Here is a 26,597-nt window from a genome sequence, read left to right as displayed (position 1 = left end):
ATCCGGTGAATCTCAGAGCAGTCCCACCCTTTGGGAATCAGTGGTGGGATTCAAATTTTTTTGTTTTGCTAACAGTTCTGTGGGCGTGGCGTGGCAGTGGCTCAATGAGCGTGGCAGGGGAAGGTTACTGCAAAATCCCCATTCCCTCCCCACCCCACTAACCTGCTTTCCAGCTCCGTTCTCCTGTGCAGGGCAACCAAAGGAGACCCAGCCGATCAGCTGGGACTCAATGGGAGACAGAGAATAGATGGGGTTGGCGGGGCCAGTCAGAGGTGATATTTGCCGTTCTCCGAACTACTCAAAATTTCCACTATTGGTTCTCCAGAACTGGTCAGAACCTGCTGAATACCACCTCTGTTTGGGATGCTTTAAATGAGGGGTGTCCAACCTGGGCAACTTTTAAGACTTGTGGACTTCAACTCCCAGAATTCCCCAGCTCAACATGGCTGGCTGGGGAATTCTCATACTTGAAGTCCACAGGTTTAAAGTTCTGAAGGTTAGGCTCCCCTACTTTAAATAAACAATTATTTTTTTTAAAAAAAAAAACTAGTAAAACTGCCTCCAGAAGTTGTGGGTGCTCCAACGCTGCAGGTTTTAAAGAAGAGATTGGATAACTATTTATCTCTAATGGTATAGGGTTCCCTGCTTGAGCAGGGGGTGGACTAGAAAACCTCCAAGGTCCCTTCCGACTCCGTTATTTTGTAAAGGATGGAATAGACGGAGAGGGAGAGTGGAGAGAAAGTTTCACAAGAGTAATTGAACTGGTTTTACCCTTCTGTTGGGGGGAACGAGACGAAATGCCAATCCAGCTGGTTGACCACCCCGTTTCCTCCTACAGGGCTCCTACAAATGTGGGGCGTGCAAAAGCGGCTTTGAAGGGGACCAGCGTTCTGGCTGCCGGATCAAGACCAAGCGACGTTGCCCCAATGGTCAACCAAGCCCTTGTCATGAGAAAGCGGAGTGCATTGTCGAGCGGGATGGGACTCTCCTCTGCCAGGTGAGTTGGAGGCTTTCTCTTGATTCTTCACCGACTTCCCAAATAGCCCCAAGATTGGGACTATTGGATGCTGTAGTTTCTTGGTTGCGAATGGTGGAAAGGCCTGGGTTTGTTTGCTCAAGAAACTGTTTTAGGCTCAACACCGGAGCATATTTTGTCTCCGTAGTATGGAGCACCTTTGGGGGCAGAAGATGTCAAATTCCAGACAGAGCCCATCTGTAGAGCAGGCAAGGACTGGGTAGTAATTTATTTTAAGCAAAGAGGAACGTTAAAGCTGCTAGCAAAGGAAGGACAAGGCAGGTTGCAAGGGGAAGCACCAGTTCCTGGTCTCTATTAGAAGAAAGAGGCTAATCCAGGACAGTGGAGTCCTTGGTGCTCTCTGAGCTTGGTAGTTTTCTTGCAGACGTTTCATTACCCAACCAGGTAACATCACCAGTGCTACATGTTACCTATTGAGCAATGAAATCCAATGTTACCTGGATGAAAAAAAAACCAAGCTCAGAGAGCACCAAGGACTCCTTAGTTCAACCCTGAACTACAAATATTCTCTTTTCTTGGTAATTCAGGACTTGATCGAGACATTGTTCCCATACGATGGTAATAGTGAAGATGATTCGAACTTGGTCCCCCTTCCCTAGTAGAAATTTCGCATATCTGGAGTCTGTCACAATTTAGAGCCATTTTTTAAAAAAAATTTCCTCTTGGGAGACGGTGGCAAGGATGGGCATTCACGATTCCTTCTTCTTCTAGTGCATCATCGGGTGGGCAGGAAATGGCTACATTTGTGGACGAGATACCGACATTGATGGGTTTCCAGACGAGAAGCTTCCTTGCAGTGATGAAAAGTGTAAGAAGGTAAGAGACCTCCTTTGAGTAGGATCCTCATCGGTTTAAAGACTTCTGCTTTCATGTTTCTCCGGCTATGGTGGGGATCAAAAAAAGAAGCCGAGACCCTAGAAAGAGTCCAGAGAAGAGCAACAATGATAATAAAGAATATGGAGGCTATATACTATAAGACAGCAGTGGGATCCTACATTAGCTGCTACTGCTTCAGTGGGTGATCGCGCATGCGCGCCCCTAACGCGGGTACCCCTAACAAGCCAATCAGCTGAGAGGATGAAGAAACGAAAAGCTAGGAGTGACCCTTCCATCCTCTCATGCGCTTTTCGGTCTTTTATCCTCTCAGCTGATTGTAGGAGGCAATTTTTCCCTCCTCTCAGCTGATTGAAGGCGGTTGTGGTTTTTACTACCAGTCCTGTCAAACCGGGCCGAACCAGTAGCATACCACCCCTGCTATAAGAACAATTGAGAGAACTAGGTATGCGTAACCCAGAGTTTCTCAACCTTGGCAGCTTGAAGATGGATGGACTTCAACTCCCAGAATTCCCCAGCCAGAATTCTGGGAGTTGAAGTCCACCCATCCTCAACTTGGTTTAACCTATCTAAAAGAAGAGTTAGCGGGAGCATGATAGTTACCTTCTGGTACTTGAGAGGCTGTCACAAAGAAGAGAGAATTGATTTTATTTTCCAAAGTGCCCGAGGGCAGGACAAGAAGTGATGGGTGGAAGCTTGTTAAAGAGAGATTCAACCTAGAAGGGTAAATTTTTCTGACAGCGAGAGAGCAATTAATCAATGGCTTGCTTCCAGAGTTGTGGGTGATTCATCACTGGAGGATTTCAAAAATAGATTGGACAACCAATTGACCAGGATTGATATAAGGCAGGCCTGTCAAACTGGTGGCCTGCAGGCTGGATACTTATGATGGTCACTAAATGAATGGTTGGAAGTCAAGGACTAACTCTATGCCAGGGGTCCCCAAACTTGGCACCTTTAAGACTTGTGGACTTCAACTTCCAAAATTCCTCATGTTGGCTGAGTCTTAAAGTTGCCAAGGTTGGAGGCCTCTATGCATTAAAGACCCAATTCCAACAAGAAGGCAATTTTATTCACTCCTTAATCATTCTTAGAGGAATTCGGTGTGCACAAAACAAAATGATTTATTATGATTAAACTCATGTAAACACCCTTGGAAATTAATTTCACATGACTTAAGCAATCCTCTGCTGGTTTTACCAAGATAGGACATCCAAATCCCCATTTTGGAGGTCACGTAAAGAAGTCATAGTCTTGTCTTCAGCTTGTTTGATCTTTTTAATATGAAAAATTCACTAGCTGAAATTAATTCTGCCAACACCTCTAACCGCAGCAATAACATCTGAAGCAAATAGACCAAATGACAAATGTTGAACAAACTGCCAAGAAAATATTCTGAGGTAAATGAACCCCATTTTTCATTCTGCGCAGGCCTTCCAAACGGTTTCTTTGGAACGGAGTTAATTCAAAATAATAAAACTCCAAGAAGCCCAGTTTACTCTTACCACTCCCCCCACAGATGTAAACACCATTTTAAAACTGAAATTGTCTTGGGATATAACTGTTCACAAATAAACAGGTTGCAGTTATAACTATGACCCAACAATTTCCAGGCATCCCAATATTTATTAGCATTTAAGTGGGGTCAGAAGCCTTGAGTTGAAAACAGAGCTGAGTTGTGAAGGTTGTTATTTCAGCCAGCAAATAAAGCGGGGATAAACTTCATGATTATTGAAAGTGTGGAAAATTAAACCTACCTTTCTCAATTCATGCTTGTAATTGGGACAATGACATTTTGGAGGATGTGTTTGCCAAATATATGCACTCAATATCCTATACATTTGTTAAAATAAATACAATGAGAAGATTAATCAGTAACAGCCATTGAACTGATTCAAGCTTAATCACATTTCTCTTAAACCAAATCCTCCAAGAATTCTAAGCCATCTTTATAAATCAGTGTTTTTCAAACTTGGCAACTTTAAGATGTGTGGACTTCAATTCCCAGAATTCCCCAGTCAGCAAAGTCAGGATGGAGGCCATGTCAGTGAGATTGAAGCTCTGTGATCCACCCCCCCACCCCCCCCACCCCCGCAAAAGACAGGATTTTGATTGCACTGTTGTGCTGCCATCTTGACTTTTTTTTTACCATATCTTGCAGATACTCTTAGAAGTACACTTCTTTGATGTATTTTGGAGAATTTGGGATTTTTTAAATCAAATTATTGGACTCAGTACACTTCTGAGATCAAACTGGAGTGGTGCAGAAGTAACAGGAATAAATAAATGTCTTAATTCAAAAAAATAAATGCCTTAATTTTCTTGGCACACTCAAACCAACATAGTTCAAATCTAATAACTGAAAAACTATTTTGTCAAGTAATTAAAAGTCAGATCGGGGAAATAAATTGTATCTTGCATTGATGGCTAGCACTCTCACACTAAGAGGAAACCTCTCCCAAAAAGTTTGATCTAGTGGTTAAGGCAACAGGCTAGAATTCAGGAGACTATGAGTTCTAGTCCCATTGTAGGCATGAAAGCCAATTGGGTGACTGAGGGCCAATCATCATAAGTCTGTGAGTTCTAGTCCCTCCCTAAGTATGAAAGCTGATTGGGTGATTTCAGGCCATTCGCCAGGAGATGGTGAGTTCTAGTCCTGCCTTAGTGCTGAAAACTGGCTGTGTAAGTTTCAGTCCAACCCACCTCACAAGGTTGTTGTGGGGAAAATAAGAGGAGAAACAGTATTGAGTTTGTTCACTGTCTTGAGTTAATTATAATAAAAATAAAGGCGGGATACAAATTTTTGTTTTAAGTGACATTTCCTCCTTTTGGTCCTTCAGGATAACTGTGTGACGGTTCCCAACTCCGGCCAAGAAGACGCTGACAGGGATGGGATCGGTGATGCCTGCGACGACGATGCTGACGGGGACGGGATAAAAAACTCCGAGGTTAGAACTCCTCCTGACAGTGATCGTGTGGCCTTCAGCCTGTTTCTCTCCTAGATTTCCTTATGCCAAAGAATCCTTGTTCTAATTTCAAAGTGATCCATTCAACAAGGGTGGCCAATCTTGGCAACTTTGGCTTGAGTGTTGAATTTATGTTTCACCGACAAAGAAAATAAAGGGAGACTAGTGTAGATCTATTTCAAGCTATTTAGCTCTCATCAGCTAGCGATACCTTTCTGGGATTCGAACCCAGGCTACTTGCATATTAGGTAGATGTATTAGCCTCTAGGCCAGGGGTCTCCAACCTTGGCAACTTTAAGACTTGTGGATTTCAAGTTGAAGTCCACAAGTCTTAAAGTTGCCAAGGTTGGAGACCTCTGCTCTAGGCCATGGGCTCTCCTCCCTTTGTCGGCTATAGCAGGGGAAAGATTTTTTTGTCAGGGCAACCTGGTCTACCCAATTATGGGATGGAGCATACTGCTTCCGTTTTCGCCTTTCAGCCCCAATCACAGACAAACACAAAAATAGTTTGTCATGGAAGCAACTGCCTGCGAAGACTCCTGGATGGGGGCTGAAAGACGAAAACGGAAGCAGTAGGCTCCATCCCATAATTGGGTAGGCCAGGTTGCCCTGACAAGAAACATCGAAGGCCCGTGGACTTCAACTCCCAGCATGGCTGGCTGGGGAATTCTGGGAGTTGAAGTCCACAAGCCTTACATTTGCCAACATTGGACACCCCTGCATTGTAGCTTGTAGGATGCCTAAAGAGAACATCAACAGTTTGGGAACATGATGTTTCTCTACTTCAGCAGGAGATTTCCCCAAGTTATCCTGCTTGCCAGCGTTCCTTGAAACCTCTCACTGTGTATTGCAGGGGAAAAACCAACATCCCAACAAGCAGGCTTTGTCAGCTACTCCAATTTTTGCAAAGCTGGGCTGGTTTTCCCATTTCTTTCCGACTTACGAATCCTTCCCCCCTGCAGGACAACTGTGTGTTTGTGCCCAATGCGGACCAGCAAAACGTAGATCTAGACAACTTTGGGGATGCTTGTGACAACTGCCGGAATATCAAGAACAACAACCAGTGGGATAGCGATGGCGACGGATGGGGGGATCTGTGTGACAACGATATGGATGGAGACCGTGAGTTTGGGCTCGGATCAGAAAGTGGGCTGATGAGAGAGAGAGAGAGAGAGAGAGAGAGAGAGAGAGAGAGAGAGAAGATAGATATAAAGATATAGAGATAAGATAGAGATAGATAAGAGATAGATATAGATATAGAAAGATAGATATGGATAAATATAAAGATAGAGATAGATGGAGATAAGCTAGAGATAGATTGATAGAGATAGATAAGAGATAGATAGAGATATTTTCTCCACAGTTTCACAGAGCAAGATCACTACTCGATGAAACCAGTCGTTCTTGCTTTGTTGGAAGGTACAGGTAGTCCTCGACTTACGACCATAATTAAGCCTGGCAATTATGGTCATAAAGCGAGTCACCACTTGAATGGACCTGATTTTAGGGCCTTTTTTGTACCACTTGTTAAATGAACACTTAATATTAAGCATATCCATTGTTCGTTATGGGGTGCTTTGTTCCTGAAAACCGGGAATTAAACGCCGGCTTCCAGAAAATACATCATAAATCTCTGTTGCCAGGTACTCAATGCAGTTATGTGAGTATGGGGGAGGTGTGTGCGTGTGTGTGGACATTGGAATTTCAGAGCCAGGTTATAAGGTTCTTTTTTGGGGGGGGGGGGTGTCCATTGAAACTATGAATGATTGCCAAGGGACTAGTCATCAATCAGAAATTACCCTACCATTTTTATACATACTATTTTTTAGCTTGCTCTTCTTTAAAACAAACCTCCCAAATGGATCCGTGCCATAATCCACATTATCTGACAAGTGTCACGCTGGGGTCGTCCCCCACCCCCCGCCCCAATTTACCCGCCCTCCCAGCCTTATCACAACTGAGGCTTAAGAGCAGGGACACCATTTGTATTCTCTGAGCTCAGCAACTCCCCACAGTCTTTGCTTCTTACGGTCTTTGCTCTTTCGTTCACTCCCTCTTCTCCAGGAATTAAAAATGACCTGGACAACTGCGCGAGGATCCCAAACGCAGACCAGAAGGACACCGATGGGGATGGAGTTGGAGACGTCTGTGACAGCTGCCCCTTCATCAGTAACCCAGATCAGGTGAGGCATTGGCTTGGATCCACACGATATAGATTTAGTCGCTTAATGACCTGAAAGGGCTGCATTTGCTAAGGAGAATAGCAGTAGCGTTTAGAATTCTATACTGCCCCCATAGCGCTTTACAGCACTCTCTGGGATGATTTACAATATTTGCAATTTTTTGGGGCACAGGAAACGAGGTCAGAAAAGGGTAAAATTTGGTGACCTGTTGACATTGCGCTCTTTAGAGCAGGGCTGTCAAACTTGATTTCATTGAGGGCCGCATCAGGGTTGTGTTTGACCTTGGGGGGCGGGGAAGGACATGGCCAGCTCAATATCACTCATGTCGGGGGCATCTGTGGTGGCCGAATGGTAAGGCAGTACTTCCCTCAGACCCTCCCTCCCTCATTATAATTTCCTTCCTTCCTTCCTTCCTTCCTTCCTTCCTTCCTTCCTTCCTTCCTTCCTTCCTTCCTTCTCCTTCAACTTCAACTACCCCCAAAACAATGCTATAGAGCACTGCGCACCAAGACAACTAGACACAAGAACAGTTTTTTCTCCAAACGCCATCACTCTGCTAAAAAAATAATTCCCTCAAAACTGTCCAACTATTTACAAAGTCTGCACTACTATTACTATTAACCTTCTTATCATTCCTTATCACCCATCCCCTCCCACTTGTGACTGTATGGCTCTAACTTTGTCGCTTGTATCCTTACGATTTATATTGACTGTTTCCTAGTATGATTTGATTGCTTATTGTACCCTATGACTATTATTAAGTGTTGTACCTGATGATTCTTGACTCTTGACGAATGTATGTTTTCTTTTATGTACACTGAGAGTATTTGCACCAAGACAAATTCCTTGTGTGTCCAACCACACTTGGCCAATCAAGAATTCTATTCTAGATTCCTTCCCCTCTTTCCTTATTTTTCCTTCCTTGCTCCCTTCCCATCTTTCCTTTTCTTTGTCTTTCGTCTTTCCCTTTCTCCTTTCCTGTCCCTTCTTGCACGCTCAAATGCAAAAGGGGAAACATTTCTCCTTTTTTTTGTTTTGTTTTTAGTTTTCTTTTGCTAGCCCTCTGCCAGCAAAAAGTGAAGGACCGGCCCGCGGTGCGTCTGCCAGTGAAAACGGAGCAGATGCACTGTGGCCGGTCCGTCAGTGTTTCCAGAGCGGCCCTGCAGGCTGGACCTGAGCACCCCACGGCCTGGATTCTGCTTGCGGGCCTTGAGTTTGACACCCCTGCTTTAGAGAGACCGATTCTGGTCTCTGAACACTACCTGCTTTACCTCTGCTCTGGATTATTTGTTTATCTAGCCCGGGGTCAGCAACCCGCAGCTCTGGAGCCGCATGTGGCTCTTTCAACCCTCTACTGCAGCTCCCTGTTGCTCAAAATATGCATCACAACTGCCAATATGTGACACCTGCTGGCATACGATTTATTGAGCTTTTCGACCCCCCGGTAGGCAAACAGTGGTTAAATCCAAGAAAAGAAAAGTTTCAGAAGAAAACAGAATCTTTAATTCAACTATATATGCTAGTTTTATGGCCGCTCAGGAAATGGACAGGCACAGGGAAGGGTTTTGTGGCTCCCGGTGTTTTCTTTTCTGTGGGGAAACAATTCCAAATGGCTCTTTGAGTGTTTAAGGTTGCCGAGCCCTGATCTAGCCCATTACAAGTAGTCCTTGACTTATGACTATAACTGAGCCCCAAATTTCTGTTGCTAAGAGGGACAATAGTTACGTGAGTTTTGGCTCATCTTACGATCTTTCTTGCCACAATTGTTAAGTGAATCACTGCAGTTGTTAAGTTAGGAACATGGTTGTTAAGTGAATCTGGCTTCCCTATTGACTTTGCTTGTCACAACACCGCAAAAGCTGATGGACACTGCGAGTGTCATAAATATGAACCAGTTGCCAAGTTTCTGAATTTTGATCACGTGACCAAGGAGGATGCTGCAATGGTCATAAGTATGAAAAACTGTCATAAATCACTTTTTCCATTGTTGCTTGTGCTCAGGACACCAAATACAGGTGGTCTTCAACTTACAATCATTTCTTTAGTGGCCACTCGATCCAGAGAGTGAAATGGGGTCCCTGCTCTTAAATCTCAGTTGTGACCAAGTTGGGAATTTTGGGAGGGCATCCCAACATCATCATTGCCAAATTTTCATGGCAAATTATCATGGCATGGATGCAGTTGTCACATTTTACATTTGTTGTAACTCTGAGTGGTCACTAAACAAACAGTTGTAAGTTGAAGGCCACTAAGCAATAATCATTGTCCAAGATCTTAAACAGACAGGAGGTTTTCCCAACCATTTTTCCCAAGAAATTTTTGGAAGAGAGATGCCAGATTTGATGTATGATAAAAGATTTACTGCTCAGCTGAGGCCCGTTCCAAATTAAATCGGAGTTCTGTGAGAAAAGCTGCAGAAACGTTAATTCTATCATTGTTTTTGGAATTACAGAATGTCCACCTAAAAGATTGATTCCAAGATCTGTTCCGTCCTTGCAAATCCTTCCAATCAAACCTTCCCTTGAAGTGTAGAGGGCTATTTTAATTGGAATTTCATTACTCATAATTTGGGATGATGCCCTGACTTTTTCATTCTCCTGGGTGAATGAGCCTGGAAAATCCAGCACAGGATAAAATCTTTTGACTTTTGATTGTGGGAAGCCACCTGCTTCAAATCTTTTTGTAAACAGCCATAGCTTAAACAATTCAATAGAAATGTTAGAGCAAGGGTACGTTTAGGAATAGTGTATGAGATGTTAAGGAAAATATTTTGAAGATAGAAATGTTGATAGAAGTAGAAAATGTTTTACTTGAAACATTCAAGAATTCCAAGTCTGCATTTGATAAAAGCATCTTAGGGAGGTTTCTAAAGGAAGGAAAATTGAAAAAACGATTAAAACTGTTACGTTGTTGGTTTGAACTCTGAGCCTGGCGATTTGGTTGCAAACATTTCGTCCCCATTCGCTTGCAACCAAATCACAACCAAATCACCAAGCTCGGAGCTCAAACAAACAGCATAGCTACCTGAGCTACTAATATTCAGACATTTCAATTAAAACTTTCTACTTTTTGTTACTTAGAAAGATACTGACCACGATCTTGTTGGAGACCCGTGTGACACCAACCAGGACACGTGAGTTGAAGAATATCTGCCTTCATTTCACACGTAGCAAGGTTTAAATATCTGCATTCTTGCAAGAATAATTGCTCTATGAATCCCTTCCAGCTGGAAGGGAGATATGAGTAGTAGGTAAGTCACACAGAGATGCAGTGAGCAGCCTTTTGGCCACACATGTTCCACTGTGTTGGTAAGGCCTCGACAGCTTCGATCACCACACAGGACAGAAAGCTGATATAAAGACCTTCTGTCTATGAAGAGTCTCAATCATCCAGGTCATGGTTGTCTCAAAAGTGCTTTTTCAAAAGACAACTGGACTTTGCTTTTAGAATAGAATAACAGAGTTGGAAGGGACCTTGGAGGTCTTCTAGTCCAACTCTCTGCTCAGGCCGGAAACCTTACACCATTTCAGACAAAGGATTATCCAATCTCTCCTTAAAAACTTCCAGTGTTGGAGCATTCACGACTTCTGGAGGCAAGTTGTTCCACTGATTCATTGTCCTGTCAGGAAATGTCTTCTTGGTTCTAGTTCTTAGTTCTACTAAGTTCTTAAGAACTGAACTGAAGAAGTATCTTGGATGAGAATCGAAACATCTTCAAGGAAAAACAAAGTCCAGTTACCTTTTTGAAAAAGAACCTTTGGGATAATGACCTTCTCTTTTTCCAAAGAGATGGAGTAGAAGATCCATGAAGATAATTGCACTGTTAGGTTATGGGCAATGAGGCCATCCAGTGTTCTCCTAATGTCAAAATCTAGCAAAGCAGTAAACTAAGCTGATTGGAGAACGGTGACTCAGGCTGAGGTTCAATCGGTGGCTTCATTGGTAGACAGATGGCTTAGTCTTGGGAGTCTGAAAACAAGCCAAATAGGTGTGCCAATTGTTGGGGACAATTTAGGGGATAATGATCTTGGATAAAAAAGCCCCCTTTTCTATAATTATCTTATTTCACTCATCACCGAACTCTTTAAGTTTTCTTTTCTTTCTTGTTGGCAGAGATGGAGATGGGCACCAGGATTCCCGCGACAATTGTCCTACGGTGCCCAATAGTTCCCAGCTGGACTCTGACCAGGATGGGCTCGGAGATGAATGTGATGATGATGATGATAATGATGGCATCCCGGATCACAAGTCCCCAGGGCCTGACAACTGTCGTTTGGTCCCCAATCCTAGCCAGCAGGACACAAATCGTGAGGACAGCACGCTTTCTCTCTCAACTTCTTCCTTTGTAGGGCTTTTGTGAAAGCACAAACACAGAACAGTTGCCCCTTAGTGTCCACAACCAAGTTCAAATTTTAAAAAAATTACATAAAATAAAATATCCTGGATTTGGAAAGAGGCCATAATCCATCCCCTGGCCAGTGTAGGATTTACTAGAACAGGGCTCTTCAAGTTTGGCAACTTTGGTCTTAAAGTCTTTGGTCACCACAGGACAGAAAGCTGATATATCCTTAAATAAATAAATATATTCTGGGAGTTGAAGTCCACAAGTCTAAAAATTGCCAAGTTGGGAGACCCCTGCACTAAAACGGTGTTTCCTCAACCTTGGCAATTTTTAAGATCTGTAGACTTCAACTCCAAGAATTCCCCAGCCAATTAACTTGACCAAAGAAACGAAGCACGAATGCAACTGGAAACGGTTATTTTGCTTCTTTCGCAAAGGGCCGTGGTTGAGACCTTGTGGAACAGCAGCTTGGACATTAGCGGGAGAAGCTACAGAAACTTTCAGGGAAAGTTAAACATACTGGAAGGGTTAGTTCAGTGTTTTTCAAATGTAGCAGTTTCAAGAATGTTGGTGGTCAAAGTCTACGTGTTTTAAAGTTGCCAAGTTTGAAAACACTGGGTTAGTTTAGGCTTTCTAAAAATGCAGGCGACTTGAACAAGTATAGCTGAAGATATTTGGCAGGTAAAGAAAGAGGTAAAATTAAGCAGAGAAGGGGAAGAACAGAAATCGCCAAGGTTGAGAGACACTGCCTGGGGAATCTCTACATTCCCCACCAGTTGTTGGAAAAGTTGAGGTGAAGAATTCACCAGTTTCAGCCCACAGATCAAAGGTAGGAAGTTTCTCCTGGTATCTAACCCAAACTTCCTTGTCATAATATTCTGTTTCTAGTCCTACCTGTTGGAGCTATAGAGAATAAATCTACTCCCTCTTCTTGATGACCACCATTCACATCTTTGAAGCCTGCTGTTCTACATTCCTTTAACTGTATTTTCTGTAGGTCAAATATTGTACCCAGAAATAACATTTAACCATTCTATGTAGGGCTGAATTTCCAGACCCTTCAGCACCTTAGGAGCTCTTTGAACAATTTGTCGATGTCCTTATTTAATTCTGGGGCCAAAACTGGACTCTGTTCTCCAAATGGGAGAACGGCCACGCCATAGTAGAGTAGAACAATTATTTTCCACAATCTGGACTTTATTTCTTGTTGTTGCACCCCAAGATAGCTGTCAGCTTTGGGAGCCAATCTCCATTTTCTCCTCTTCTAGTCTGCTGTTTCATAAATTTACACACAGAGAGAAAAATGACATATAACATAAATGGGGCATATGATTTGCATCCGCTGCGTTTTCAGGAAGGGGGAAATTTCTAAGATTTGTGTAGTGAGAGCGGAAAGGAAGCCATTTGCAAATCTTGGGGGGGGGGGGAGACTTTGATCTGGACTTATTGCACTGCATGACAGTAAACATGTAGTGTTAGGCTGGTGTGTGATGCTTGTGGCCCTAGTTCTGCCTTTGAACCCAGGGCAACTATGGGAAGATGACTTCCCCACTCCCTCTTTTGCAGGAGATGGTGTCGGAGATGCTTGTCAGGATGACTTTGATAAGGACCTGGTGGTTGACCGGATTGATGTTTGCCCTGAAAATGCCCAAGTGACGCTGACTGACTTCCGGGCCTTTCAAACCGTTGTGTTGGATCCTGAAGGAGATGCCCAGATAGACCCCAACTGGATTGTCCTCAACCAGGTTAGTTATCAAGCTCTGAGGTTGCTTGGTGATTTCCTGACGTGCTTGTTCTTTTTTTGGTTCATATGGTGCTTTGCACGATTGAAAACTCTTCTAGTCCTGAAGAATGATTGCATTGCTCTCCTATGTCTAGGGAGATTCTCAGTCATCGAGGTCATGGTTGTCCCAAAGGTGCTTTTTTCAGGAGGCAACTGGACTTTCTGGTTCTTCTTTGAAGACGTTTCACTTCTCCTCCAAGATAAGAAGCAAAACATCTTCAAACAAAAACCAGACAGTCCAGTTGCCTCTTGAAAAAAGCACCATTGGGCTTACTCTCAAAAGTTCTGATGAAGGGTGAGTCCAATTCTTCCAGTCATACACATTGTCACCCCCATTCAAATCATGTCTCTAGCCGCATTGATTAGGAGTGACCATGGCGGCGTTACCTGAGTGCAGCTGATTCTAAGACACATCATTCATTTCACCCTTGAAGCTGGTCTTCCCCCCCTCCACCCCCTGGATGTATATTCTCCAATGGGACACATCCATGCTCTCCCGTAATAATCTTGCGCACCAAAAGCTTTGGCTGCCTAGCAATTATCTGAAGCATTTAAGGAATGCACTATTTTCCCCACTCCCTTTCTGCTGGCAACTAAAAACACCAAAGAAGTATTTTTTACACATTGACACACATTGGAGGCCTCTCCCTCCAACAAAGACCTCGTGAGAAGTGGCATCGAGATTTTCACAGTTGTACTTTCCAGCCAGCACAGCCAATGGAGAGGATGACAAGGCATTATGGGAGCTCTGCCAACTTTATGACTGGGAATTCTGGGAACTAAAGTCTAATTTGTCTGGAACAGCTTCAGGATTGTGAAAGGCTGAGTTTCTGTGACGGGAAATATTTTGATTGGAGGAGCTTTGTGTCTTGCTCTGGTGTGGGGTATCACTTACCTTTCTGGGTGAAGATGATTCAAGGCTGCTGGGGTGAACTCTTGGCTGAAAGGATACAGGTCGGTTCTTCTTCTTGGCTGAAAGGATACAGGTCAGTTCTTTATCCAGTTCATGGTGCAGGAGAAAAGCAAGGTCTGGTCCAGGCCAGCTCCGTTCTCAACAATTTTGGGACAACTTCCTCCTTTTTCAACTTCCCTACTCGTCTCCAAGTTGCGGAGTAACAGAAGAGACTTGTAGCTCCATCCAGCTAACACAGTATTTCTTAACCATGGCTACTTTAAGATCTGCGGACTTCAACTCCCAGAATTCTGGGAGTTGGTCCACACATCTTAAAGTAGCCGTGGTTGAGAAACACTGGTCTACAAAAAGGCCACAAGCAGTCAGGTCTAATAGGGAGTGTCTTGTTGAGAAAGTACAGGTAACATTCTGTGAATAAAAAGTTTTTTATGACATCTCTCCAATCCCATTTTGCCATTTGTCATTTTCTGAAAATGCCCTCCTGTTCTCAAAGTTCCAGATGGAGGTTGGAGTCTCTGGATGTATGTTGCATTAAAAAAAAAAAAAGAAAATTCTTATTTTTGCAGGGTATGGAAATTGTGCAGACCATGAACAGTGACCCAGGTTTAGCTGTGGGTAAGTTACAGTTCAAGCTCTGAAAAAAAAATCAATTGCTTTAAAATATTTGCATCACACATAGGTAGTCCTTGACCTACAACCACAATTGAGCCCCAAATTTCTGTTGTTAAAACGAGACAGTGATTGGGTTTTGCCCCCATTTTATGACCATTCTTGCCACAGCTATTAAGTGAACCCCTATTGTTAAGTTAGTAACCCGGTTGTTAAGTGAATCTGGCTTCCCCATTGATTTTGCTTGTCAGGTGGTTGCAAAAGGGGATCACATGACCTGCAAAAGGGGATCACATGACCTCAGGACACACCAATGCTCATCAACAGGAACCAGTTGTCAAGCATTTGAATTTTGATCACATGATCATGGGGATGCTGCAAAGGTTGTAACTGTGAAAAGCGGTCATACGTCACTTTTTTTTAGTGCTGTTGTTAACAGTAACTAAACACATAGTTGTAAATTGAGGCCTACCTGTACAGGATGCAGAAATGCTCCTTCTTGAGGTCCTCAATGCGGCAACGTTCACTTTTAAGATACAATCCTAGGGAAGAAATTGCAACCCTTGGGAGCCAAGAGTTAGAACTTCCAGCGGTGGGGTCAGTACACAGTAGACGGGGCAGAGTCAACATTTTATTTTCATCTGGCCTGACTCAAACTGAAGCAAAAGTCACTACACAGCATGGAATAGGTTTACTTAAGAGGAGACTGAACAGGGTTGGACTAGAAGGGGTTGGGCTAGAAGACCTCCAAGGTCCCTTCCACCTCTGTTACTCTATTTACACTCCATTCCATGCGATCATTTCCTTCTTCGGACCCATTACACGTAGTCCTCGGTTTAAGACTGTAATGGAAGACTGTCCATTATGTTCATAAGTTGTGATGGTTGTAAAGTGGCTCCTCCCATGGGATCAACCCAATGTGACAAGTTTTGCAGTGCTTATTAAGCAAACCAGTTGTTTGCTATGGGGTGTTTTTGCTAAAAACTGGAAATAAAGGCCAACTTTTGGCAAAACCATCGTAAGACGTGGACGTGTGACTACGGGATGATGCAAACCGCAGTTGCAGAACGCTGGTATACGGTCACATGACCATGGAGGAGGCAATAGCCATTGGAACTTCCGAACTGGGTTGTAAACACTCCTGGGAATGTCCGTCATAACTTTGAATAGTCGCTCAGCGATCGGCCATAAGTTGAGGGCTGCTTGTAATGACAATTGGGTGGGGATTGTGGGCATGGCTTGTGGGAAAGCAACATACAATCTAGGGCTTGGGTTTTGCATCCCCAGACAGCCTCCCCAGTTGGAGAACTCTGTTTTGGAGCTTGTGCGAAGCGCGCTAGACGGTTGCAATGGAAAAGGCTTGCGTAAACAGAATTAACAGGATTTGGGGGAGGCTGTTCTCAGCTTGAGTTACTTGAAATGAGGCATGTGCACATTTTGTTCGAAATGTACACACACAAACCGCAACCTGGGAAAAGGCAGATGGGAGAGCACAGAGTTTGGTTGGGAACAAAGAGGCTGCTTCTAAATGCCTGTCCACTGGGAAACCAAGCAATGATTAAAGCGTCCGGAATGCTTACAGCAAAAAGAATCATCTCTCAGCATTTGGTTAGAGAGGAAGCATCTCAGATTGAGCCTCCCTGGCTCTTCAACGTAAAGGCAGGAAGGGGGAATATCAGAATAACGGAGTTGGAAGGGAGCTTGAAGGTCTTCTAGTCCAACCCCCTGCTCAAGCAGGAAACCCTATACCATTCCAGACAAACGGCTGTCCAGTCTCTTCTTAAAAACCTCCAATGTTGGAGCAACCACAACTTCTGGAGGCAAGTTGTTCCACTGATTAATTGTTCTAACTGTCAGGAAATTCCTCCTTAGTTCTAGATTGCTTCTCTCCTTGATTAGTTTCCACCCATTGCTTCTTCTTCTTGTCCTCAGGTGCTTTGGAGAATAAATTGACTCCCTCTTTTTTGTGGCAGCCCCTGAGATATTGGAAGACTGCTAGTCCTTCTTTTCATTAAACTAAACATACTCAATTCCAGAAATCATTCTTTATATGTCTTAGCCTCCAGTCCCCCAATCTTCTGTTTTCTGCACTCTTTTTAGAGTCTCAACGTCTTTTTTAGATTGAAGCGACCAAAACTGGATGCTATATTCTAAGTGTGGCTTTACCAAGGCAGTATAAGGTGGTACCAACACTTCATGTGATCTTGATTCTGTAACTTGCAATAACTTGGAAGATGCCAGTCCTTTGAGGTAGTCTAGACCAGGAAACCAAAGTTGTGAATGCTAATACAATAAATAGTCCTCCACTTATGACCACAATTGGAACAGGAATTTCTGTTAAGTAAACCAGGCAGTTGTTACGTAAACCATGCCTGGTCTTAGGTTACTGGTTTTGCCATGGTTGTTAAGCAAATAGCTGCAATTGTTAAGTGAATCACATAGCTGTTAAATGAATCATGCTTCCTCCATTGGCTTTGTAAGTCAGAAATCCGCTGGGAGAGTGATAAATGATGATCACATGACTCTGGGATGTTGCAACCATTGCAAATACCTGCCAGTTCCAAGCACCCAAATTTTGTATGTGACTATGGGAATGCTGCACTGGTTGTAAGTGTTAGCACCTGTTGCAAGTCACCTTTTTAATGCCATTGTTAACTTTGAATCGTTGCTACACAAAGGGTTGTAAATTGAGGATTACCTGTGCTTTTATTGTAAGCTTACAATAACAAATTGTGCAGGTCTAAATGTGTTTTTCCATTTCCCTGCCTTTACCTGAGAAAGAACTAGGGAGGGTTAAAATTGAGACCCTTCCTCCAATTACCTTTCTGCTTTAGACTGAGGTTTGTCTTCTCTGGCTGTCTTGGTGGTGGGCTTTTCTTCCTATTCCTCCAGGCTGTTCTATCAGGGGACCTTGGTCATCTCTGATCTCGATCGTTTTCTTGCCGACGTTTCGTTACCCACACTAGGTAACATCATCAGTGCTAATAAGGAGTACAGTTTCCTCTCAGTTTAGAGACTCCTTACTAATACTGATATTACCCAGTTGGGGAATGAAACGTCTTCACCGAAACAACCAGGCTCGGAGAGCACCAAGGTCCCCTCATTTCAACCCCGAGCTACAAACATCCCCTTTGATTGCTATTCTCAGAATCTTATGACACGAGGGACAAGAAATAAAAACACAACGTATTATTGCGACGCCCTTTTGTCTCCTCTCCACTCGGGTTCAGGGTACACGGCATTTAACGGGGTGGACTTTGAAGGCACCTTCCACGTGAACACAGTCACAGATGACGATTACGCAGGCTTCATCTTTGGCTACCAGGACAGCGCCAGCTTCTACGTGGTGATGTGGAAGCAGATGGAACAAACCTACTGGCAGGCCAATCCTTTCCGGGCGGTGGCAGAACCGGGCATCCAGCTCAAGGTGAGGGCAAAGTCCACTCTCAGGCTCCCTTCTCATCACAGCTCACCCAGGGAAGAGGATCAAGAGGAGGAAAAACATTTCAGGACACAGCTGAAAATCTCCCTGGCAGCCTTCTAAAAATTCAGAAAGAGAAATGGCGGTGGGTTCCATCTTCTCTACCCTGCTTTTCCCTTTCAGGCGGTGAAATCAAAGACTGGGCCTGGAGAATACCTGCGTAACTCACTCTGGCACACAGGGGACACAGCTGACCAGGTGAAGTTGCTGTGGAAAGACCCCCGGAACGTCGGCTGGAAAGATAAGACTTCCTACCGCTGGTTCTTACAGCACCGGCCCCAGGTGGGCTACATCCGGTAAGGAAAGACCAAGAGAATCTCTGTAGCTCAGGGCTGGCATGTGGGGGTCCTTGGGGCTCCCTGAGTTTGGTTGCTTTCTTGCAGACATTTCATGACCCAACTAGGTAACATCATCAATGCGCTTGAATGCATTTTATAGGCTGCATTTAGGGCTGTTTGCAGCTTCCCATGGCCACGTGACCATGTTTTATGAGAGTTTTGCCGAAAACTGGCACTCCCGGATTTCAGCAAAACTGCACCGTAGCGAACAATGGGTTCGTTTAATGACCATGGTGTTTAACAACCAGTGCAAAAAAAAAAAAAAGATTGTAAAATTGAGTCTATACTGTTCCATTTTACAACTGTTACCCCTCAAACTGGATTGACAATTTCATCCATTCTCTTGATCAATTAATTGTGATGCAATTCTGTGCATCACAAAGCACAGAAAATAGTCAGAGCTTTATTGCACATCACATCTATCGTCTTTTTCACTAAACCCTTGTTGGGATGCCCTAGAACAGGGGTGGGGAACTAGGGCCCTTTGATGACATGTGGACTTCCAACTTCCAGAGTTCTCAAGGGAGCCTGGGCGGGCTCAGGGATTTTGGGAGTTGAAGTCCACAAGTCATAAGGAAGCCATTGTTCTTCACTCCCTGTGACCTAGAACATAACAGCATTCAAGGCAAGATCCTGTGGGACTCAGGATAAACATTGCGACTCTCAGAAACAAGCTAAATCCTTCTCTGGATTTGTACTTCAGGACTCGGTTCTATGAGGGGTCTGACGTGGTGGCCGACACTGGCATTGTCCTCGACACAACTATGCGAGGGGGCCGTCTGGGGGTCTTCTGCTTCTCCCAGGAAAACATCATCTGGTCCAACCTGCGCTATCGCTGCAATGGTGAGTGAGGCTCAACCCAATCCTGTCAATCCAGAGCCGCTCTGACTCCATTGGAGGGTGGTCTCGGAGCATTACTGGAGCAAGCGTAATCCTCAGCTGGAGCAGCCGGAGAGCATCCACCACCCAGAGGTGCCTGGCTCTGGATCGCGCAGAGGTCTTTAGCATCTGTCTGAGGGGTTCCCCCTGGTAGCCCCCATAACGCTGGAGCATCTAGGCCTGCATAAGGCTGCTGACCGACCTTTTCTCCTGGTTCACATGCTCTCTCTTCCTCTTCTCTTTCTTAGACACGATCCCTGAAGACTATGAGGCTTACCGGAACCAACACGACTACTAAATGCTACTGCCGCTGGTGGAAAAAAAAGACTTGTTGCGCCCGCGCCACATGCACTGCTTTCTGCTCCCTTCAAGATATAGTAAATGGTGAACTGTCTCTTCATATGCGGCAAGCACCGTGTCCGCCAGCCCCTGCAGCCTCCCCACTACCCCTCCTAGGACCAACCTCACCCGAGATCTGCTTCCACAAGACCCCGAAGAACCGTCATTGCTCGACATAGCGCAGAAGAGCCGTTCATGCTCCGTGGCAGCTGCTAGCAAGTCCACAAGGGTGGACATAACCAGGGGACCCTTCCTGGAAGGCGGAAGGGTCACCACCAGAGAAGTGGCTTCCTTGGGCATCCTCCCCTGGGTGGTCTCCTGCCCTTGCCTTGCATCCTTTTGGGTCAGCCACTGCTGATGCTGAGGTGGGACACGGGCAGCCACCCATTGTGGCCTCCCAGGTTTCGCTCCATAACCTCTGCAAGAGAAGGAAAGTGCCTTTGGGGTCTCACCCCCGGTTCTCAAATGGAGCACATGCACATATATACGCACAGGTAGTCTTCAACTTACGACCACAATTGAGTCCCACATTTCTGTGGCTAAGCAAGACATTTGTTAAGTGACTGGTGCCCTATTTTACAACATTTCTTCAAGTGAACTACAGCACCTGTTAAGTTAGTATCCCAGCTGTGAAGTGAATCTGGCTTCCCCACTGACTTTGCTTGGCAGAAGGCGATCGCAAGACCCCGGGATGCCACGACCGTCAAAAAATATGAACTGGTGGCCAAGCATCCAACCCCCCCCCCCCACACCCCAACCACGAGGGATGCTGCCAAGTTTGTGTGAAAATCGATCCTAAGTCATTTTTTTCTCCAGTGCCGTTGCAACTTTGAATGGTCACTAAGCGAATGGTTGTAAGTCGAGGACTGCCTGTACAAGCTGAGGCTTCTGTGTGATTCGGGAATCCACCACCGCCACTCCCAACAGCTGATGGGGAATCTGTCTGGTTCGGAAGCCACACAGGCGGCCTTCAAAACCCCCAAGCATTTTGGGCAGGGAGCAAACCTTAATAGTAGAATGCCAGCTTTGCACACCTCCAGTTAAGAGGACCAGAGAGCAAGTGATGAACAGGTCTGCCTTGGCTTAAGTCCTGGAGAGTAAGTGCTTCCTGGTCCGGAGCTGATCTTGAATAAGACAGTTTCCTAAAGTAATTCACTTAACCCAATAATCCAAGATCCCACTAGAACAGTATCTCTTGGGTCACTTGAAGATGTGTGGACTTCAACTCCCAGAATTCTATTCAACCCAGTTATGCTGGCTGGGGAATTCTGGAAGTTGAAGTCCACGTACCTCCAAGTGGCCAAAGTTGAGAAACACTGTGTTAAAAAATGCAGCTCTTCATTGTTTAGGAGGAATTTGGAGAGCCGTTTGTACAAATACAGACTGTTCGGTTAATAAAATAACATTTGTCTACCAAAGGTTAAGTTGTATTTATTATCTGCCGCTCCTTTCAGAAGAGGTTTAGAAAAGGGGAAAGGAAAAAAAAAAAAGCTAGCCAGGCATTCAGCACAGGAGATGCACTTTGAAAAGATAAAACTTCTCAATTTTTGATATAAAACACTTCGATTAAACATTCTTCAGAAAAGCAGAGCTGAACAGCCGGAGAGAAAAACAGCTTAACTTTATTACATTTCATTTACAAATAATGCAAAGTTACAAAGACCAAAAAGAAAAAAAAAAAAACTTTCACAGAAAAAAAAGGGAAACAAACAAACAAAAAAGAGAGTTTGAAAAGAATGTGCACAGAATTTTGCATTTGTTTTTTGTTTTTTTCACATCATGGTCATGTTCTTAAGTTTGCAAAAGGAAGAACACGCACACGCACGCACACGCACACACATACACACGCACACACTTACAAAGCCATCTTCAGGGCTTTTTTTGTTTTTGCCAAGAGAGAAAAAGCCACAATAAATTAAGCCTCAATGCTCCAGAGTTTGGAACTTTTTTACTCCTGCCCAAGTATTCCCCCCTCCCCTCCCCCCCCAAAAAAACCTGTAACTCAATGGTAGGATTTGCATATATCGGTAAAGTCATTCTGCTAGTCCTCATGGATAAAAAATAAAACCCCTGTAAACAGGATGTTACACAGTTCAAATACAAAAAAAAAAAATTAATAATAATAAAGACTGTTCCCTTCCCCCTCCCCCCCCAAATATGAAGTGTGTTCGTTGTTTTAGCTGCCTGTCAATAGGAGAAGCTGCTCTGGGCAGGTTGAATTTACATTATTAAGATAAAACTTTTTTTTTCCCCCCTCATGATTTCAGATACCCCGTAAGAAATTTGAAAAAGGGGGAAAAAAAAAAAAAGACATGAATTTCCTCCCCCAAAGAAAGCCATGTCTTAATAGCTACCACGCTACTAGCTAGAATTAATCAGATTTTAACTTGCTACCTTTAGTCTAATGTTCCGGGTGTTCCCAGTAATAACTGTTCAAAGTCGCACTACAAACAGAGATAACGTTAAATGTGCAAGTGCTTATGCCCACAGTTAGGAACTATTTCATGGTGGAAAACACTGCGTTCCCCAAGAAAGAAATGCAATAATTTAGAATAAATACTGTTGCTCTGAACTGCAGTGGCCCTTCTCAGTTCATCCCCAATTCAAAATAAATTCTGTGGAATCGGGTGGCCCCTTCAAGCACTGATTTCACGTCTCAGATTTTTGCGCTGGGGAAGTCTGCAGGGGCCCAGGGGCCCTCTGCGTCTCCTTTTCTTCGCTGCCTTTGATGCCCAAGCCCACCACAACCAAGAGACCACATCTGAAAGCCACACACCTTAGAGTCAAGTCCCTCGTTTTGTGTAGTCTCTCACCACAAGCTTCCTACAGAATAATAAATAACCTTCCTTTTACAGCACAAAAAAAAAAAAGAGGAGGGGAGAAAAACCTTTCCAAAGAAAGAAAGGAAGAAAAGGAATGACACGAGCAGAATTGCAAAGAGTTCTTTTGCCTACAATTATTGGCAGCTGAAGAAATTTAGTCATCGCCTTTCAGAAACCAAATGCAAAATAATCGACGGTTTATCGACACTGTGATATGCAGCTCTATTTGGAACAAATAAGACGACACACGCAACCGGTGGTGCGACTAGTCCTCACACTTTTCAACAATCCACTAAAACAAGATCCATTTTTTTAAATGAAGGTTTTTTTCCCCCCCGGACAGAGCCACGGTTTGGAAAAGCAGCCCCGTGGCCTTTCACATTTCTCAGCTTTGATTTCCAACCCTTTAAATTAGATTTGACTTCCCCTTTCCCCAAAACCGAGTTTCCCTCTGTCCTATGGAGCTTCTTAGTCATCCCGGTTGTCCCAGAGGTGCTTTTTCTAGGGGCAACTGGACTTTGTTTTTCCTTGAAGATGTTTCGCTTCTCATCCAAGAAGCTTCTTCAGTTCAGAACTTCTTGGATGAGAAGTGAAATCCTTTCAAGGACAAAGCAAGAAAGAGTCCAGTTGCCTTTTGAAAAAGCATCTTTGGGGACGAGCTTCCCTCAGTTAGTGGAAGCTTTGTGTACGCACCCTGCATTTAAAGTCTACTTAAGAGTCTGTGCTTATACAACAACGAAAGGAAAGATGATAAAAAGGTCTTGACTCCGACGTAAGGCTAGCGGCCAAATGTTCTGAGCGCCACAAAATAGGAAATTTTTATTCCACATTGTTTGGAGGCCACAAAACTGGCTGGATTTTCACTTAAGTAATTCTTTCAAGCTACTGAAATTCAAAGGGGAGGAAAACAGCAAGTGAAATATTGTCACCCTAAGTTCTACATCTCTGGGACTTTCTTTTCCAGGTAGCTAGCCAAGTGAACAAGCTACACAATGGACATTTTGTTGGCAATTCTCAAGCTAATAGCTAGAAAAGGATAGACTTGCTGTTGTTGTGTTGTTCGTGGGCATCAGTGGGGTTGTGGAGACTTTGTTGCTTCTCTGCTGGCTCATTTCTTACAGCTGGGTTTTTGCAGGCAGGGGTTATAAAAATATGCCCCCTTTTTTTTTGCTTCTACTGCTTGATGTGGAAATTTTATAAATGCTTTTTCTAAAAAAATGCATCCCCCTTGGCCAATTTTTCTTTGTTTACCAGTAGCTCTCAGCATGAATTACAGTCCTTGACTTATGACTGTAATGGAGCCTGGAATTTCCATCGTAAGTTCATGATGGTTCCAAATCGAGGCTCCCTCATGACCAGACCTGATGTTATGGCATTTTTATGGCAGTCATTATGTTAGCCTCCCTTTTTTATTTGATAAACCAGAAAGTGGTCAATTTCATAGTACTTGCGGGTTCCCCCCTAAAAAAAAAACTATGAAGGCTGGGTTCATACAATCTACTAATCCCAAGTGAACAAAACACGAGGAATGTGTTTTGTAACATGCTACGCTAAAGCAAACCCTCCTAACCTGACCAGCTACTAAGACAGTGGTTGGGTTTCAAACAGTACCCTGAAGTACAAGCTACCGGATCCTGCACAAACAGAGCAACTGAACTGCTCTTATCATCTGATTTAACCCCTGTGACCCACGGATGGGATCCAGTCATCTTATTGCCTTTATAGGGAAGTTGCTCTAAGGCAGGGGTGTCCAACCTTGGCAACTTTAAGACTTGTGGACTTCAACTCCCAGAATTCCTCAGCCAGCTTTGCTGGCTGAGGAATTCTGGGAGTTGAAGTCCACAAGTCTTAAAGTTGCCAAGGTTGGACACCCCTGCTCTAAGGTCTGTAAGACTTCAGCGCCAGCAATGCCAACCTAGAATTGGAGGCAAGGCTGAAAATCATTTACTCCAACAGCCAGTATGTTATTCTGAACATCAATATTTAGGCCAGACTTGAGCACAGCTTTCCCCAAGCGTCCGGGATCCGCTTACATACTTTCAAACAAGAGAGCCCATCTTTTCCTGAAATAGCTGGATTCACCGCCACGTGGCTCTTGATGGGGGGGGAAATGTCTCCTCGTTTTTAGCACCAGTTAGCTCCCTTCTCTTTCCAGCTGCTTATTCTAGTATCTCCTGGAATAACAGAAAACAAGCCTATCCATCCTGGGTAAAGTCTTACAAAATTCTTTTGTTGTTGTTGTTGTTGCTGCTGCTGCTGCTGCTGCTGTTGTTCGGAGAGAAGTCGCTTACGACCCTTCGCGACCTCATGGGCCAAAGTACGCCAGACCCCGTGCCCTCCTCTGCCTCCTGGAGTTCGCCCCCTCTTGTCCCCTTCTCTTCCTTTGCCTTCAAACTTCCCCAGCATCATTCCAAAGAGCCCCCTCTTCTCTTCTGGTCGCCAAAGCACCTGAGCTTCAGATTCTGCACCTGCCCTTCCTAAGAACAGTCAGGGTTGATTTCCTTTAGGGTCGGCTGATTTGATCTCCTTGCAGGGACCCCATATTTCTTGGGTCCTCCTTGATCTTTTCCAGCCTATAAATGCTCTATTTCAGTGGTCTGGCTGCTGCCCAGATTCTTAAAGAGATTCCTTCCCTTAGGACATGCTTCCGTTTGTTTTATTATTTATTAAATTTTATATATTGCCCTCCTCCCTGTTCGGGGAGGCTCTGGGGAGTTTGCCAACAACAGCCTCTTACAATGTGGAGTCAAAAATGTTCCTCCAGGGGTGCCTTCCAACACAGAAGGGAAGGGTGGCAATGTGGACGCTAACACAATTCCCAGTAGCCACACTTGCGTTTCTGGCCCAGGGGAAGAGGGAGAAGAACTTTAAAAAAAAAGAAAAGTTTGGAGGAGGAGGAGGCAGTTTGGATCTTATTTGCTCTGAATGTGACAGCGAGCAGAAGCGGTTATTTTGGAGCCTGGTCTTGACATCTTTTTGTGATTCATTTCTCAACAAATTAGGTTGTTCCTTAATCTGCTTAACGCACGTTAACAAGCCTAGCAGATGCATTCACACAACATACTGCACTTGGTTAGCTCTCTTCGGGGGCCACTTGGGTAGTTTATGGTTCAATAATATTGAGCCAACCCAGAAAACACATTCATATAGCAACCAGGCAAAGCATCTAGTATAAACACAGTGATAGTGTACTAAACTTACAGATATTTAATGCACCCATTTTGCCATTTTACTTTTTTTAAATATGAAAAGAAAATCATGCCACAGGAATTCAGCAATTTGCCATCAAATTTCTATGGACAAGCAGGGGGTGAGGGCTATGATTTATAGATATACGTCATTTTCATGCATCGTGATGTGCTTGGCTCCAGGAACCTCTGGAAAGCTTCTCAAAGAAGATACCAACACAAGGTCCCATACCAGGAAGGGGGTACTTCAAAGGGAATAAGGACGAAGGCAGACCAAAGAGTATTTTCAGCCCTTAATAACTTGCAAAAGCGCCCCCCCCCACAACATGAAGGGTGGAACTCGACCAAAATGTTCTGTTCCCCCGGAGTGCTTATATAAGGCCAGTGTTTTTCAAACTTGGGCAAATTTAAGTTGTGAGGAATCCTGGGAGTTGAAGTCCTCTATTACTTAGCTGATTATTGTCATTCTGATTATTATATTCTTTTTTTTTCTTTTAAAGCCAGTGAATTATGATGTCACCGATTTCAATGTTTTTTTCCGGCAAAAATAGGGCAATCTTAGTAACTTTGCAGCTTAGTAACTATCTTTCTTTGCTACATGTAATTTAAATGGGGTGTAGTGTTAAGAGAGAAACAGAGCTTGGAAGGGGCCATGGAGGTCTTCTCGTCCAACCCCCTGATCAAGCAGAAGACCCTGTCCAATCTCTTCCTAAAAACCTCCAGCGTTGGAGCATTCACAACTTCTGGAGGCAAGTGGTTCCACTGATTAATTGTTCTGTCAGAAATTTCTCCTTATTTCCAGGTTGCTTCTCTCCTTTATTATTTGTTGCTTCTTGTTTTGCTATCAGGTGCTTTGGAGGACAGTTTGACTCGCTCTTCTTTGC

At 44.1% G+C, this 26,597-nt stretch overlaps 1 protein-coding gene across 1 annotated transcript in view; it reads left to right on the top strand.

Moving 5' to 3' along the window:
* Positions 1–21,121, top strand: part of COMP (cartilage oligomeric matrix protein) — a 43,822-nt gene extending 22,701 nt beyond the window's left edge. Inside the window, exons 7-19 of the mRNA XM_026699048.2 lie at positions 839–997; positions 1,748–1,852; positions 4,711–4,818; positions 5,799–5,958; positions 6,901–7,019; positions 10,100–10,152; positions 11,133–11,326; positions 12,928–13,106; positions 14,624–14,672; positions 17,897–18,093; positions 18,271–18,443; positions 19,189–19,328; positions 19,613–21,121. Coding sequence (XP_026554833.2) covers positions 839–997; positions 1,748–1,852; positions 4,711–4,818; positions 5,799–5,958; positions 6,901–7,019; positions 10,100–10,152; positions 11,133–11,326; positions 12,928–13,106; positions 14,624–14,672; positions 17,897–18,093; positions 18,271–18,443; positions 19,189–19,328; positions 19,613–19,662 — 1,686 coding nt within the window. The 3' untranslated portion in view covers positions 19,663–21,121. The remainder of the gene's footprint in view (positions 1–838; positions 998–1,747; positions 1,853–4,710; positions 4,819–5,798; positions 5,959–6,900; positions 7,020–10,099; positions 10,153–11,132; positions 11,327–12,927; positions 13,107–14,623; positions 14,673–17,896; positions 18,094–18,270; positions 18,444–19,188; positions 19,329–19,612) is intronic.
* Positions 21,122–26,597: the final 5,476 nt, after the last annotated feature.

Source organism: Pseudonaja textilis, chromosome 1 (genome assembly GCF_049901715.1).
Source record: "Pseudonaja textilis isolate UNSWEBS1 chromosome 1, rPseTex1.2, whole genome shotgun sequence".
Classification (NCBI taxonomy): domain Eukaryota; kingdom Metazoa; phylum Chordata; class Lepidosauria; order Squamata; family Elapidae; genus Pseudonaja; species Pseudonaja textilis.
The sequence above is the reverse complement of the archived record's forward strand: the minus strand, read 5'-3'. Positions and strand labels throughout refer to the sequence as shown.